Source organism: Echeneis naucrates, chromosome 7 (genome assembly GCF_900963305.1).
Source record: "Echeneis naucrates chromosome 7, fEcheNa1.1, whole genome shotgun sequence".
Lineage (NCBI taxonomy): Eukaryota > Metazoa > Chordata > Actinopteri > Carangiformes > Echeneidae > Echeneis > Echeneis naucrates.
Window position 1 is genome coordinate 4654052 of NC_042517.1, and position 16579 is coordinate 4670630.

Consider the following 16579-nt stretch of genomic DNA (forward strand, 5'->3'; position numbering starts at 1 on the left):
CCCGCCCCCCCCCCCTCCTCGTGTTTATTGCAAAGCTTGAACTCTGCACATTTAAACTATCCTGTCTGTCAGCTTGTACTGTACATGCAAAAGCAATGACTGACTGGTAGATTTGCACAAGAAAGAGAAAATTGCAAAATGCCCTGTATGTTTCCTCTCTAATTGTAAAATAAAAAGAAGCTTCTATAAATCCTTATCTTTTATTATACATGTATTGGAACATCAGTGGGAATACTGAGGTTAGGCAGTTAGGGAAGGGAAAGAAAAATAGCAGTTTGTGTTAAAAGTACTCTTTTAATGTGTTTAGAGTAATGAACAGACCTTTTACAACATCCACAGCTTGTTACACACAACTCCTTCAAATGAAGATAATCACAAACCCCAAGATGTGCCTTAAAATCTGAGGGGGACCTCACCATGCAAGTTTAGAAAGTTTTCACAAGAGACCAAATGTTTTTCCCCTTAAGACCTTATTTTGGCTTTGTACAAGCAATCAACAAGATACAAAATATCCAGTTGTGAGCGTTAAAAGAATTAAGTATTTTTACTTGTATAAATTAAGAACTGATGCTGCAGCATAAATCAAAAAAACAAAAAACCATCTACATCTGCAGAGTCCTGTGGGCTGTTCATGGCGATGATGTGCTTGATTCATAAATCCCTGGTTATTACAATGCATTCCATACGTTTTCTTTCCTAATTCTGCCAAATAACAAGTATCACAAAGTTCATTCATAGAAATATCATTGTGTCAAAGAACTATTTATTTTTATTCAAGACGATTAATTACCCGCAATCAATACAATTTTTGTGTAGAAGGCAACAAAGCCACAGGAATGAGACTGATTCAATACTTCTGACACTTAAACCTGCTCCTGATGGCAAACACATTTTGCAAATTTTAAGTCAAATAAAACATGAAAAAATAATACAAAAATACATAGCAGACTTTGACAAAATACATGTGATTGGGTGGCCTATGACTTATTACTGTATGGAATCTAAAGTATAGTATGAAGGATAAAGTTTTAAAGTTGTGACAATAGAAGATGTATCGAAATGGAAAGGAGAGTGAACTAGTGAATAGGTCCTATGCAGGAATCAAGAGCAGGAATCATCTGTTAACATTTTTCCTCCATGTTCCCGAGATAGGAGTCAACCTGCAGTGACAAGAAGAAGTGCCTTAGAGCTGTGATTGACGAGGACAGGCGAGAAGGGATTACAGCATAGACACATAAATCTTGTTATGCTCACACCATTTAACCTCTAAACCTCACCAGGTAAATTACAAAGGCTAAATGTATTGTCACTGTGCATGTGTAGTGCTAAAATGTCATCGGTTCTAAAAAACCTGAAGTCTTCATAAGGTGGTTGATAAATGAACCACCCAGTGTCATGTCTCATGACACAAGCATCACTTGCGCTTTTGCGATACTTCAAAAAGGGACACTATTTTCTTTACACCATATACGATGCACGCAATAATGTTGATGATAGAAATGACTTAAAGCGTCTCACCCTGAAAATTTGAGTGGAATTGAACAGTGAGTGCACACGTTTCAGGCTTCCAGACTAAGCAGCTCCACATCGAAGGTGAGAGTGGCATTTGGTGGGATGATCCCTGGATGTCCTTTGCTGCCGTAGGCAAAGTCTGGTGAGCAAATCAGCTTCGCTCGCTGCCCTACGCTCATCTGCGGAGGAGACGGACAGGTTATCCGTTAACATCACACAGCACAGAAGAGAACCTGGGAGATCCTTAAATTAGTAGCTGAACTCATGGATTAATAATCAGTTAATGGTTAAAGTTCTCATAAACCCAAAGACCTGTTTTTTTAGGTTTAGCCAGCTAAAATGATTGCTGTCTAATCCAAATTCTAAAGATTTCAAACTTGATGAAAGGTATATTTATGTTATGATTTATAAATGTTTTGGATTCAACTGTATGATTATCCTGCAGGTTAAAATTTTTTGTTTTGTGTATTCACATTGTGTTATTATTCTCCCATTTATATAATGACAACAGATTAAATATTAACGCAACGCAGTACAACACAAGATTTTTCAACAGCTAGACAAATTATGTCATCCAAAACTTCCAACAAATACTGAACATTATAACCCCCAGGGATTTCCTGCTAGACTGTTGTATCAGACTCTGAACTAAAGGCACATTTCATTACGCAACTCCTCACCAACTGATCACAAAATGCCCTACTTTAAGACCAGCGTACCAAATGAACAACAAATTGAGCCTCATGTCCACTTATAACCCTGAAAATTAACATTTGATTCAATGGAAAAAGCTTCTCCTCACCTGGGCTACTCCTTCTTCCCAGCCACGGATAACCTCCTGGTGTCCAATCTTAAATTTGAATGGCTTGCCCCGGGACCGCGACGAGTCAAACACTTTTCCATCTGCCAGTGTACCTGATGAAAACCAAGTCTGCAATACATCACTTGACAAACAGCTTGGCTTGTCAAATCCCAATCTGTGCCCAGTCGTGGAGGAGATACTCAAAACCCCTGACTTGATTTAAATGTGTATGTATGTTCAAATGATTGGATAGTTTCTGAAAAACACGGGACCGAGTGAATCTCTGCTTTACAGTGAGGGCTGCATGACTTAGAAATCGTCAGTGTTTCAACCTGCACCACAAGATTATCTTCAGTTCAGAGTTTACAAATATGATATCTGACTATACAAGCCACCTTGAGATACAACAGTCTCATAAAATATGCCACAAACACTTCCTTTCTCCGTGGCCCAGCAGCCGTCGCCGGGACTGTTGTGACGGCCCCCGGTTAGGCTCGTCGCACTGTGTCGTGGCTTGGAGAGGACAGACTGGAGCTATGGTGTTGTGTCGGCCGTAGAGATCCCATTTCTGGCAGTGAGATATAATCTGGCCCTGCTGGGGAGCTAACACTGGCAAACAGCTGTCTGCAGAGATCAGGCTGATGTGTTGTCAAGACAAACAGCGCACAAAAAGTCAATTATTGGGTAGACTTTCAGTTTCTGCCCCATCTGCCCTCCCAAAGTCATCATCTAAGTGGATGTGCTGCACTTGCTGAGATCATAAGCTACCAAAGGACCACCGTAACGATATGGGATGGGGATTGTTTGTTAAAAAATGCACAATGATTATGTGAAGTGGTGCAACTTTCATTATTACCATTCACTACAAGTGGCCCCACATAAATGTTGACATGTTGTAAGTCAACAAGATGATGCCCTTCATGTATTCACAATGTAGCCTACAGTTTTCTATGAAAGGAAGCACAGTGACCGGCTCCTGGTGAATTTATGAGAAATTTAAGATCCGAGGATTAAAACTAAGCTTGACAATAAGATGGACATTAATCCATCCGGACTGACGGCGCTTTAAACTGAACCCTGTAAACTTATCCTGCAGATTTCTGCAGCTGTCAAAGAATTGCAAAGGTATCAAAAGTTGTTTTTTTTTTTGTTTTTTTTTTAACGCAGTGCGGAGATTTCACAAACTAAATAAAACGTGAGAAAACGGAGAACACGGGCGTCTTTAAGCCGTGTGTGCATAAATCCAGCCGGCTCTCGGCAGCGTCCGTGTCCGCGTCCTGCAGCTTCCTAACGGTCACGGGGAGCTAGCATTAGCCGGTTAGCATCGCGGAGCTGCTCGGCTAACGTTAGGCGGCTGACAGATCCGTTAGCTCAGCCACACGGACCTCTGAATAACCGGGTAAATCCGACCGGCCTGCCAGCCTCCAGCGTCGCTTCGGCTAAAAATGGGCGATCAGAAATAAAAATTAAATAAAAGAGGAGGGGGAGTTAAATTTATTTAACACGGACATTCAGCGCTAGCTTGAATGCTAACAAGCCGGAGCGCAAACTGTGGCTGTTTCTGTGTCGCTCCAGTTCAGGAGCATAAAACGGGAAGTGTTAAAATTAAAAAAAAAAAAAAGAGACCCGTCTGGTTTTTACAGTTTCCCAAAAAAACCCGAAGTGAGTGAATAAATAAATAAATAAATAAATAAATGTTTTGGGTCCATCCTGTAGTGTCGGCAGAGCTCCAGCCCCCCCCCCCCTCTTTCCTCTCCCCACTCACCGACATAGTGCACCACGACGCGCTGCCCCTTCTTCGGAAATGTCCGTCCTGGAAAAGGAGCAGAAAACAGGATAAAAAGATAAAAATCCACCGACGGGGGCTAAAATAATAATAATAATAATTTAAAGGAGAAAAAAAAACTAAACACCCGTCCGTGACTATCTCACCGTCGCCCGGAGTTATGGTCTCAATTTCTACTCCCATTTTTCGCTCTTCGGTATGATCCGTCCTCGACCACCCTACAATGCGAGCGGAAGCAGGAGACGGGAGGCAGGCAGGGAGGGAGGCCGGGAGGGGAGGGGGGGAGGGCGGCCTGCTGACGGGCGGGTGAGGGGGGGGGGGGGTCAACCACCAAGACACCAACCGGAGGACCGAGTGTTTGACAAAGTGTGTGGAATACAAACAAACAAACAAACAAACAAACAAAGTGTCACTAATGTGTCAGGAGTGTAATCAGGATCATCACAACAACAAAATGTGACTGTTTGCCTTTTATATGAATACTGCAAAGTACAAAATGAGCACATTAGTTAGAAAAAGAAGCAAAAGCATAGAAATGTACGTTTTCAGATAAATGCAAGAAGAGCAGAAGCAGATTGGTCTTCTTGGAGGGTTAAACCATCAGGACACTGATATTTGTATCTGTGTGCAGAAATTAGAAAACCAGAAGATGTTTGATGAACTCTGTGTAGGTCCAAACCGTTTTTTTTTGGTAAAAAACATATAAAACTGTTCAGGATCATCACGACACCAAAATGTCACTGTTTGCCTTTTATATGAATACTGCAAAATACAAAAAGGGCACAGCAGCTACAAAGAGGAATCTGCATTTCCAGAAAAATGGAAATGCAGATTTGTGTATACCTCTGTGATCAACAGACTTCTGTCTCACACATTTTGACATGTCACAGCAGGAATGACAGGTGTAATGAATAACAATATGTGTTGGCTCACTGTACTTTATGACATCGACTGCACATCCATGGAAAAGAGCCCCATCACTGTTATTACACTTGTGCTTTACTTGCTTTGACAAGTTCAAACGCCTGCAGTGAAAACAGCTCATTCACAAACAGAGTCGTTCATATGTTCTTTGTCTTGTGTGACTTCTTTTTAGTGGTAACGCCTTTGCACACTGTTGCTGCTAAATTAAATGAACGGGGGACTTAAACTGCAGAGACGGAGCCTACCGAGAATCCCAGACTGACATTAAAGCACCATCAGTGATAGTTTGATGGTTTACTGATGGTTTAACTGATGTGTGCCATGTTAAACTTTTTTTTTTTTTTTTGGGCTACACGACAACAGAAACAAATTGTGAACACAGCACTGATCAGTGTTGGGCATGTTACTTTAAAAAAGTAACAAGTTACCGTAACTAGTTTCTTCTAACAACATGATAAAAGTAACCAGTTACCAGGAAAAGTAACTAGTGTTACAACTTTTTTAATGTACAGGACCATTGTTCATTTTAATGGAACTTCCGATTCAGTTTATTCAATCATTTCATATTATTTTTATTAAAAATAGAAAAATGGTTAAATGTCTGTTCTTCCAGTTTGCTCCATGTGTCCCAGGCATGTGTGTGCGTGTGTGTTGTGCCTGCACACCTCTGCCTCTGATTGGCTTACCTTGATTTTTAACACAACCGTAGCCAACCATCATCACTTATGATGGAAACAGTAATTAGTTAAATTACCAGTTGGTGAAAAAAGATAATATCATGGACCCATCAGGAATTTATTTACAGATATTCAGCAGTTACACATCAACACTGTCATTCATCTTCAGCCGCTTCTGGTTGTCACAAAGAAAATAAAAAAAAAATACATGTCTGCACTAAAAGAAGTGAACATTGATGGAAATAATTCACAGGTCTGCAGCATTGGACGAGATACAACCGTAATTTTTTGGGCTGTGGGAGGAAGTTGGAGACTACAGGACAAGATCCTAACCCGGTTTTGATTCTGTGAAAACATGTATGGGTCTGTGTTTTGTTTGTAGGTGACATCAAAATACAATCCTGAGGATTTAAGGTCTGTGATTACACCCACGACACTTTGGATTTCACATTTGACCTGCTGGATGAGGACTGAGGAACATTCACAAAAAGACCCAGTCCTCCCAGTCTGGGCTCTCCTGAACGCCGGCGAGGGCTGAGTCTCTGTTCATGATGCTGACGTTTTACATGTGGCCCGACAGCTGATTTAGGTCGGCTGTGTTCTGCAGAACGACTCCTGGGAACATCTGAATGGGCAGATGACTTCACTGGACATTTATTATTATGATTGGAACAGCAGGGAGGGGAATTTGTTTTGGTCCTAAAGTTATGATGTGAGGTTGATGACACACCAGCGTGGGGCTGCTCAGCTGTTGGCTGCTCTGCATTTTTCTTTGGGTGTGATGATGATGATGACGGTGGTGGAGAAGCTTCTGGGCTAAATAAGGAATAAAGATTTTTTTAAAGCGCTGTATAATTGGCATGTTTTGACTTTTCAGTCTTCTCGTGAGTGACATTTAAATAAAACAGATGATGAGGGAATGAGGAGCTATTCTGGGTGCTGGGTCATGGACTCTACCCTTTAACCTGCTGTTGTAAAGATGATACTATGACATTTTTCAATGACCTCGCATTGTTTTCATCGTTCACATTTGATTTGGTAGACTTTTATAAAACTTCAAACATCTTTGGCTTCATCTCTTGAGCAAGAATAGCACTTACTGGACGGCCGTCAGTTGTTTGTGGAGCTGCCTCTCATCGATTGGGTAGAAGCAAAAACAGACCATCCCCATCAGCAGGAGCGCGACGGGAACTGGTGAGAACAGCACAATCAGCGCCGTCACCACTCCATCAGCATGTTTACATGCACCCGCTCTGTAACCTGCAAACCTGCAGAGAGAAAATTTAAGGTGGCAGACCGGCATGTGCAAACAAACAGTAGAAAAAAGTGAGGGGATGGAAGAGTGACTCACTGTAATATCATGGCTGAAATCCCTACAGACAGTCCTCCTGCCAACTTACTGCAGAAAGCATAACAGGAGAAAAACAGCGGCTCCAGGTCCTTACAGGACGGATGCCTCACAGCAAAGTCATCCACCACGTCCGGGAGCATAGACCTGTGTTAAGCATACACATCCCACACTGATTGGTCCATCAAGGGAAAGGTAGGAAAAAGTAGTCTAGTCGCTTTTATATCTTCTACTTCTACTTCTACTTCAGTTAATAATAATAGTTGATAATAGTTTTAAATACAGTTTACACTATAACACTTTGCTATACTTCATACTTTCACTATTCAAATTATTATTTAAGCTCCCTTTTATTTGCGATAAACTGTTATTCTTATTTTTATTACTTGTCTAGATATTTTTTTATTTAAAATAGAAATCTGAGTTGGCTGTGATGGTCCAACTGTTACGTACATACAACTGTAAACTTGAATGTAGGAGGACGGTGGGGACATTTTACATAACTTTCTATATTGTGTTACTGTGATATGTGTGCCAGTATAAATGAGCTTGATATCTTGTCTCTGTCCGTGTTATTTCAGGTTCTGGGTTCGGGGCCTCAGAGGATCCCCTCCGTATTCATCCTGCGATCCTGAGATGGTCGGAAGTTCAGCCAGAACCAGGTGTCATTGTGGACGAGGAGAAGTGACCAGTCAACAGAGCACGCTGATGCTAGAATATTCATCACCGGCCAGGTCAGGTGGAAGCAATGTGAATGATTCATGTGCACATTCGACTCTGATACTGATCGGATCTGACAGCGGCCTCGGAGAGGAATGAGAACTTTGTGTCCCAGCAGGGAAGTGACTCACCATGGCAGCAAGAATACAGTCGCTACGCTGCATCCCATCAGGATGCACATAATCACGACGACTGGCAGGTTACTGGGGACGCAGGCGACAATGATCGCTGCAGGCATGAAGAGCTGAGAGGGACAGAAACAGGCCTCACAGGTAAGAGGGAGATTCGAAATGTGGGAGATGACATTCAGGTTACTGGATGCGGACGGCTGAGGTTTCTCACTGAGAGTCCGATCAAAGCGGTGGACTTTTTTCCGACTCTCACAAGAACTGCATGCCACACAGGAACTGCTATGGAGGCCGAGGCCTGTGGAGATATTTTCTTTTATTCCTGTCCTTTGTGAAATCCTCAGAGGGTTCCTGATTGTTAACATGTAGGCGAGCAGAGCGTCCTGTTCTTACCAACAGAGCCAGCAGAAGATACTGGAACTCGGCTCCCAAACCAGCTGCGTGAGTGCAAAACAGGGCAAAGTTACTCCAGGACATCTGAAACAAAGCATAACAAAGCCATTACAACTTATTCCAATTTCATTAACAAAAATGCACAAAGCAAAATGATAAAAACATCAGAGGTGATTGTGATTAGTAGTGCTCGATCACAGCCACCATGAGGCCAAACTGCACCTGAATTGCAAGAGCACTGAAGACAAAGCCGAGCACCAGCCGTCGGTAGGGAACGTGGCCTATGAGCAACTTCAGAGAGCTCAGACAGGACGGCCGTACTTTGTCAGCAGAGCAGAGAGGGGCTGAAAATAGACCAAAACATTGTGTAACACCAAAAATACGCCCAATTTCCAAACAGGTTGAATTTTAGCTGGAGGGCATACGAGGCAAAAACACTGAGTCAGGTTTGTTATTGAAGTCGATGCGGCTGAATTGGAAAATGCCTTGATGATGCATCCACTCATTGTGTGTTGAATGGCCCCTTCTGACTCACTCTGCTGCTCTTTCACCCCGAGGAAGAGGGCCAGGCTGCAGAGGAAAAACAGGGCACCCATGACCAGGGCTGAGGTCAGGAAAGCCTTTTGCTGGGGGCAAGAAATCACACACAAACACAAACCCAGAGACACACAAACACACATAAACAGTCCTCCCTGGTTTGGTTATTATTATCATTGCTTATAAAAACTGAATCATTTTACTGTCATACATTTTTAAAACCTTTTAAAAAAGACTGAAAGTCAACAGTTTTTACATTTCTCTGATCTTGTTTTCGAGTTTCTTTATTGTTGTTTTGCGTCTCTTGATGGCTGCTCTCCATGTCTTTGTGGTCATTTATGAATCTTTATGGGTCTGTTATATTGTGGTCACTGAGTCGTTTAAGATGTTTTGGGTCTCTCAGTCTCATAGCTGATGTTTGATTCCTTTGGCAGTTTGTGTCTCTGTGGTTTCTCATCATGTGTTTGTGATAAATTTAGTCTTTTTGTCTTTGCCATGCATCGCACTGTGTTCAGTTATTTCCACATGTGAATAAGCATATTAGTAATGTGTTTACATTGCATGCATTGTCCTTATGAAAATAGGAAAGTCATAAATAAATTATTCATAATTAACAGTAATTTCTAGACTTCAACTCCCCCTTAAATATTTGATCTAATCTTACTTTGTTACTTACTTCATTTAAATGAACGGAGGGTTTTTTCTTTCAAATGTCTGAATCTATTCTATTGAAAGCCCCCACCCACCCCCCGGTTCTTTGTTGTTGTGTAATAACTAACAACACAGGCCTGAGCACGCACACAAACAGACAAATGCCCACCAATTTCTGTGTTGGACTAAGAGCAGTAGATTACAGTGTAACAGGATATCCCTGGGATAGTTTGAACACAATGGGGAAGCAATGCTGCTGAAGTGCTGAAGAAACATCAGTGCAACTCCAACAAAGTGACCTAAAACCCTTCAGATATGATTTCTACCGTTTCCTGAAGTGATGCGGTTTGAGTTGAAGACGTGCTTTGAGGCGGCTGGTCCATTTGTTGACAAGACTCCTGCTTCTCTGCGTTGTACACAGCCATGACCTGACCCTGAATCACAGACGCAACCAGCACGGCCGCCATCTCCGCACTCATTCCTGGACAGAGAGGGGAGAACCCGAGCGGCATCATGTTTGGCCTGACCTGGGATCAGGGATCAGGAGTCCTGGTACTCTTACTGTAGGCTGTGGCTGAGTCTCTGTCTCTCTGGTCTCCCCCGAGGAACATGTTGAGGGAGAGGTAGGGGACGTTGTAGCACTGTTAATGGGCGACAGGGGAGAGCGGGGTGAAACTCAACGTGTCACCGTGGAGACACAACTTGGAGCAAGATGGCAGCAGGAGCAGTGAGAAGAAAATGGCATGAGACTGTAACAGCAAAACACCATTATGAACACTGAGCTGGCGAATAGCAACGAAATGGACAGAGGCAGCGATGGGAGAAGTGCTCAAAACCAATTAGTCATCAGTTTGTACGATAGGTATAAGAAATTGTTCCTTTAGCTTCAGCAACATGCATGAAAAACAACAAAAAAACAACAAAAAAACCCATTAGTCATTTATGTTAGTGTCTAAATAGCGTTTAACTGCTGATTTGTAGTTTACAAAAGAGATCCTTCCAAACGGCTCTATGATAGCGTGATGAGATGATTCATGGGAGGGAGAGGAAGAAAAACACTCATTCTGATTTTCTTTTTTCTTTTTTCTTCTCCCAATCTTAATTTTTAGTTTTGTGGCGTTAATGAAAACATTTTGAAACGTTTAGAAGGGAAAGCTGAACGGCTCAACATGTTTTCAAGGCGATTTCATATTAAAAGTTTTATCACGTTTTTAATTGTGAAATCTTAACTTGAGAAGAAACCAAAAACTGCAACCGTCATAAAACGTAATGGAGTGAGAAGTACAATATTTCCTCTTAAAGTGTGTGGAAATGTAAAGTAAGACAGCATTTTTGAAAAGCTGTACTTGTTTTAGAGTAAATTTCTCAGCAGCACGTACCAGATGGGGAGAGAGAAACTTACACTCATGAGGGTCTCGAACAGGCAGGTCGCTGTGAGGAACCACAGCACGCTGAGCGGCTGTGACGTGCACCCCGGTGGTTGAAACCACAGCAGCAGATAGGACAGGACACCCAGCGGAGTGGAAAGAACCAGCCTGTGAGACAAACATTGGCGGCTCTGTTGGGTGCAGCAGATACCCGAGGACCAATCAGAACTTAATTCAAGATGAGGTGCGCGTGAACACACGCGGCCCCACCAACCAACCAACCAACCAACCAACCAACCAACCATGGTGACAGCTTGCCGATGGGTGTCCTTTTACTGCGGCTCACCAGATAACCAACCAGAGGGTCAGTCACGGCGTCCCAGGCCCGGCTCACCAATAAAATCATGGCGACGTAGGAGGCCTGAATCTGTGAAAAGGTGCAACTCAGTCTGATTTTGTGGTTCAGAGGCGGGTCAGGTCAGTGTGAGGACAAAGTCAGCTGTTACCTTCACAACATCCAGGAGGAAAATCTGCAGGGAAATGCCCATAGCTGCTGCAGTGAGCTGATATGGGACCCCACCCACAGCGTAACACAACTTCCTGGCCAGAGGAATCCCCCCTGACCCCTGTGAAGGCATGGGTGGGGTCAGACAGGAGGGTGGGGGCGTGCTACGTAGTAACCACTAAAACAATTCAGACACAACATTCATTTTGGGTTCTTTTTTTTTTTTCTTTTTTTTCAAAACACTCCGTTGGTTGTTACTCTGATTTTCACACAACTGCCACTTGACGTCAGACCTGATTCGGATTCATTTGATATCACTAATCTAGCAGCAGGTAACACAGATTAAAGTCTGCGTCTTGTTGGAGTTCACAGGATACGAGATGACGATGAACTGTGAAGACACTGAGAGGAGTTAAATGTTATGATCCTATTGGCAGCTCTGAGAGCAGAACACCGTTCACTGCTTTAGAAAAGGAAGAACTTTAAGCTTGTGCAACCAAACTGCAATGCATCAAATCACCGGAGAAAATATTATCAAGGGCAGCAGATGACTCAGTCGCAGAATCTGCCCTGAAAAGATCCACAGTCCTCTTCTTGTGCTTTGAATTCATTTGTTAAAGCAGAAGGCAAAAGAGAAGAGTGCTTCTGTGAAAAACTCACCCTCTCGGTCTGATCTTCACCATTTCTGCCTGCGTTCTGCTTTATGACCAGATTCTTGAAAACCTGCAGCCGATGAGTGAATTCCTGAAAACGGCTCATTCTTTAAGACGAATGACGCAGCTCTCGCTGTTTTTCGCCCTCAGTGACAATAATCCAGCGTGAGTGAAACCACAGTAGCTCCTGTCATGCATTCACCCTCCAATCCAACTTTGATGTACTCGACAATGGAATCTGGTTGAACAACTCTTTGGCCCACCTTCTCGTATTAAAGACGGCGCACATCATACACTTGTGGCACTTTCACACAAAACACAACAACTTCTAGCGATGCTTTGTTTTATTTTCAGAAACTTGTACCAATTGTAAGAAAATTTGAATTGACTCCGGCTGCTGGGATGGATGAAGATAGATGGACGAGCAACTTTTCACTCATCCTTTCACTCGATGTTTTCTCATGTCAGTTCGTTAAAGGAAACAGAGCTTCTGAAACATATTTGTGGTGGAGAGCAGGGTCAGTCAGTGTGGACGGCTCTGACCTCTTATGGAACAACAGTGAAACCACCCTGACAGTCATTAAAGACATTACAGGCCATGACCTTCACATTATTACATATAGATGGAATCATAATTTTGAAAATGCTCTCGCTCTGAGGAAAAGTTTCAACTTTTAACACAAAGCAGGTAACTATACGTGATTACATCACCTGCACTGAAATCTCTGCGTGTTTTTTTTTTTTTTTGTGTGTGTGTTTTTTGTGTGTGATCTTATTGAAATATATTAGAAACGGAGATTCAGACGAGATGCCTGCATCATTCCATCTTTAATTAGATCAATTTTTTTTTCATCTAAATGTGATCATCTAAATTTGTTGACCTCAGATTTCAGTTCAACGGTCAGACAACAAAAGTAACAAACTTTAACAGCTCCATTATGAGACTCACAAAAAATGTCAAAAGTAGAAAAAAAAAACAAACAAAAAAACTACTGTTCCATAACAAAATATATCAAATTTGTACTTTCTTAAAGAAAGAAAGACGCAAGAAAGAAAATGTAATGACTCAGACTGAGTTACTAAATTGCATCCACGTCTCTTCACCTACTTGAGGTTTCTGCTGGTTTAATTCTGGGATCTCACTGCGTCATGTGTTCTGTTTGATATCTTATAGGCCATTAAAGTTTCTCTTATAAATTTGTGCTCTTGTTCGTGTCGTCCTTGGCCTGACGGATCCCATACAGCCATTTGATCACTCTGGCGTTCCTCTCAATGACAGAAACGCCATAAGGAACACGATCTGCAGCGTTGCCAGCATCCTCATCACCACCACCACCATCATCATCATCATCATCATCATTTTCTTCTTCTCTGCCAGAGCCGGCGCACTCAGACCCCGGGGCGCTCACACTGCGAAAACGGGCGAGGGAAACGATGTCAGAGCTGGATCCGGTCAGCTCCTGCAGGTCTGCGGGGTCCAGACCACACAGGTTGAAGAATCGCTCCAGCTCTGTCCCGGCTCTGGAGTATCGGTCACTCATGTCTGATTTGGAGCGTGTCAGAGACGGGCGTTTCCTGGAGCTGGAGGAGGACAAACGAGTTATTGCTGGGGAGGGAGGAGGGAAAACTGGGAAGATGGGAGGAGGTGGAGCCGTGGCCGGGGATCTGACTGGAGAGGAGGGGGCGTTGTCAGGTTTTGGTAGGGCAACGACGGGCTTCAGAGGAGACGGGCCGGGCGTCGTTCTGGGGTGGAAGAGGTGCAGATGTGAGGAAGCTGGGCGGAGCGGAAACTTAGAATGTAAATGTACGGGCTGAAGAGGCGGCCGGATGAACTGAGCCCGTCGGCTGGACGTCTTCACCTGGCTGGTCTGAGGCATGACGTCCACCCTGCGCACCGTCCCAGCAGGGCCTGGACTCTCTTCCTTGACAGGTCCACAGGCCTTTAACCTCACCTTAGCTGGACTGGACCAGTCAGGACGGGGAGGTGGACACAGCCTGTCCTTTTTCTGCTGCACTCCCACAGGTGTGGGGGGGGGGGCGTCCTCTGAGCTCACAGTCCTGGTGGACTGGGCTCCATCGTTCACATCACTAATGAGGTTACTCAGGTGCTCCAGGTTGAGCTGGACGCCCTCCTGCCTCACTTTAGCCTGGCTTGGCGTCTTCCTGGTGGGCTGCAGGGTGGCGCCGGGGCCCGGCAGAGGCCTTCGCATTACAGAAGGCCTGACAGGCTGCTGCTTAGAAAGAGCCACCTGACTCTTGACATATTTAGCCTTGTCTGCCTCCAGCCTCTCCACCGCACTCTGCTTTGGTCTGCTGTCTGCCGTCGTGTTTTGCCGATAAAAGTCTGGCCCCACCGGCCCCTTAGGCCGCAAGCGTGGGGGCGTAGCAGCTACAGCCATCCTGGCCGTTTGCCTCACTGGCCGTTGGATAGTCTCCATGGGCATTTTGTAAAAATTAGAGCCGTATCTGTCCTTTTCCTCCGTCAGCCACCTGCAGAAACAGTGCTGTTATCCTTTATTTGTGCCCCTGGTCAGCTGTCCCATCAGCAGCTTCTCTCTGCGTTTGAAGAAACGTAGCTCCGGCATCTCAGTTGAACTCTAGCTGCTTGGCATCCAGACTTCCTGTGGAAAAGAGACACATCAGCCCGCAGAAGGAAGGAAACTCAATAAAGAGCTTTTACCGTCCAAGACAAGTGAGAATCAAACACACTGAGAGCTTCAAACACACAGAAGAGAGAAACAACCTCACGAAGACCTAACACTCATAAGACCTCCCTCTTTCCTACGACAGCAGCCAATCAGTCTCTCAAAGGCTTCTCCATCCTACGTTCATTGGCTGCAGGCACAGAGGGACTCGAACAATTACTCTCAGTCATCCATCTCTCCGCAGTCAAATGCACAATAAAAGTGACACTTCATTTTCAGCCAGTCGTAGGCCTGCGAGAAGAGTGGCAGGAGAGTGTGTGTGTGTGTGTGTGTGTGTGTGTGAGGGGTGATGGGGAAGCTGTCCAACTGTCAACAAGCTATTGTCTGGAGGCAATACAGAGCAGATCACAAACACACACACACACACACACACACAGCTGCTATGGGAACAGTGACTCCTCATATTTAAATAAAGCTGCTGAACTAAATGTCTCTGAAGGTTCAGAGAAGTCTAAAACAAAAGGAGCTTCAGCGCTTCATCTGTTAACCCTTCACAGTCTGAGTGTGACTGTGGCACTTTTTCTGAGTATATGTACATACATAAGGTCCTGTGTGTGTGTGTGTGTGTGTGTGTGTGTTTTATGTTTAAAATACACCACATGAGCAGTCTGCATCTGCCGGTCACATTCCCCACATATTTGCCATTCCAGTCTGATCCAGGCCAAACTCCTGCTGGCTGAGCTGTGAAGCCCTCAGGCTCCCTTCTCTGACCCTGACGGGCCTCAAGGTCCTCGGATCTCCTGAGCGTACAGGCACAGAAAAACAGAAAGAGAAAGACAGAGCGCCGGCCTCTTTGAGCAGCAAAGACGACCAGCACTGTGGTACATATCATAAAGATGGTGGTGTGCTACAAACCAAAGAGGAGCGTCATGAGCTGGGTCAGACCAACAAAAATAGAGTCACTAATTATACATGTCTGAGTCAAGAGTCAGCACATTCAACTCCTGAGCGAAAACGACAGATGAGGCCAAACGACACAAACACAGACACACAAAAGGCAGGTAAACAACAGAGTGCTGTGAAGGTGTGGGTTAGCTGTCAGGCAGAGAAACTCACCTCCTGTTCGGCTCCTCGGCTCCTCTCCGGTTTCTTGGCGTCGCCCAGCAAACACACTGCTCTTGTCCTTTCCGGGAAACAGTGTGTCTGTGTGTGAATGTGTTTGAAATCACTCAGCAGCTCAAGACAAACCTGTTTGACAACTCATGTGTGCTGCTCCTGAGCCCGCCCCTTCTCACTGATTGGTCCTTTCGCTCTCCTACCAGGAAGCACCCAGACTTCTCAGGCCACATGACCCGCTTTTGTTTGATAAGCACCAACTGTTCAGATACTTGAAGTTAAAGTACTGATACCAGAAAATACAACATTATCAGTTAGAGTCCTGAAAATGCTACTCAAATTAACTTCCAAGTATCAAAATGTGCTGTTTCATTAGGTCATCCTAATGCTAACGTATGAGCAGAAATTCACTTTGGATGAAGCTCATACAGGACCAAAATAATAAGTAAATTCTTCATTACATGTCTCTTTTTTAAACTATATATTTGGCAGTTTCTCCAAAATACTTGCTAATTAGTTTTCTGTTGATTAATCAATCGACTCGGCTCTAAAAACTGTTGTTATATTATAAACTATAAAAAAAATCATAATCATATATTAGCATCTTGTGCTAGAAAGCACATTTACCACTTAAACCTAAAAATGAGCCAAAATATAATTAGAATGGAACAACAGGATTAGAAACACATGTTCACATTTATTTAAATGGGATAATGGAGCAGCATTAATGTTTAAAGACAGGATTTTTATAGTTGCCTTTCAGGCCTGCCATGTGATCAGCCAGCCGTGTGTCGCTGGTCAGACCACATTCTCTG

At 43.8% G+C, this 16579-nt stretch overlaps 3 protein-coding genes across 3 annotated transcripts; all 3 read right to left on the minus strand.

Annotated features, from left to right (window-relative positions):
- Window positions 1-274: 274 nt before the first annotated feature.
- On the minus strand, window positions 275-4350 carry fkbp1aa (FKBP prolyl isomerase 1Aa). Its single transcript, XM_029506065.1, has 5 exons — window positions 4247-4350; window positions 4080-4127; window positions 2315-2427; window positions 1519-1691; window positions 275-1160 (listed from the first exon to the last, which is right to left on the minus strand). The coding sequence occupies exons 1-4, from the start codon at window positions 4281-4283 to the stop codon at window positions 1560-1562; spliced, it is 330 nt and encodes a 109-aa protein (XP_029361925.1). The 5' UTR covers window positions 4284-4350; the 3' UTR covers window positions 275-1160; window positions 1519-1559.
- A 1569-nt stretch (window positions 4351-5919) lies between these two features.
- On the minus strand, window positions 5920-12109 carry mfsd2al2 (major facilitator superfamily domain containing 2a-like 2). The gene is made up of 14 exons (XM_029507475.1): window positions 12011-12109; window positions 11352-11528; window positions 11148-11272; window positions 10881-11013; window positions 10041-10119; window positions 9805-9959; window positions 8826-8916; window positions 8513-8634; window positions 8291-8374; window positions 8112-8195; window positions 7901-8013; window positions 7053-7196; window positions 6802-6969; window positions 5920-6517 (listed from the first exon to the last, which is right to left on the minus strand). Exons 1-14 carry the CDS (start codon window positions 12107-12109, stop codon window positions 6124-6126), a joined length of 1968 nt encoding a protein of 655 aa, XP_029363335.1. The 3' UTR covers window positions 5920-6123.
- Window positions 12110-12729: 620 nt separating this feature from the next.
- Window positions 12730-15901, minus strand: fam110a (family with sequence similarity 110 member A). Its single transcript, XM_029506613.1, has 2 exons — window positions 15765-15901; window positions 12730-14624 (listed from the first exon to the last, which is right to left on the minus strand). Exon 2 carries the CDS (start codon window positions 14445-14447, stop codon window positions 13194-13196), a length of 1254 nt encoding a protein of 417 aa, XP_029362473.1. The 5' UTR covers window positions 14448-14624; window positions 15765-15901; the 3' UTR covers window positions 12730-13193.
- Window positions 15902-16579: the final 678 nt, after the last annotated feature.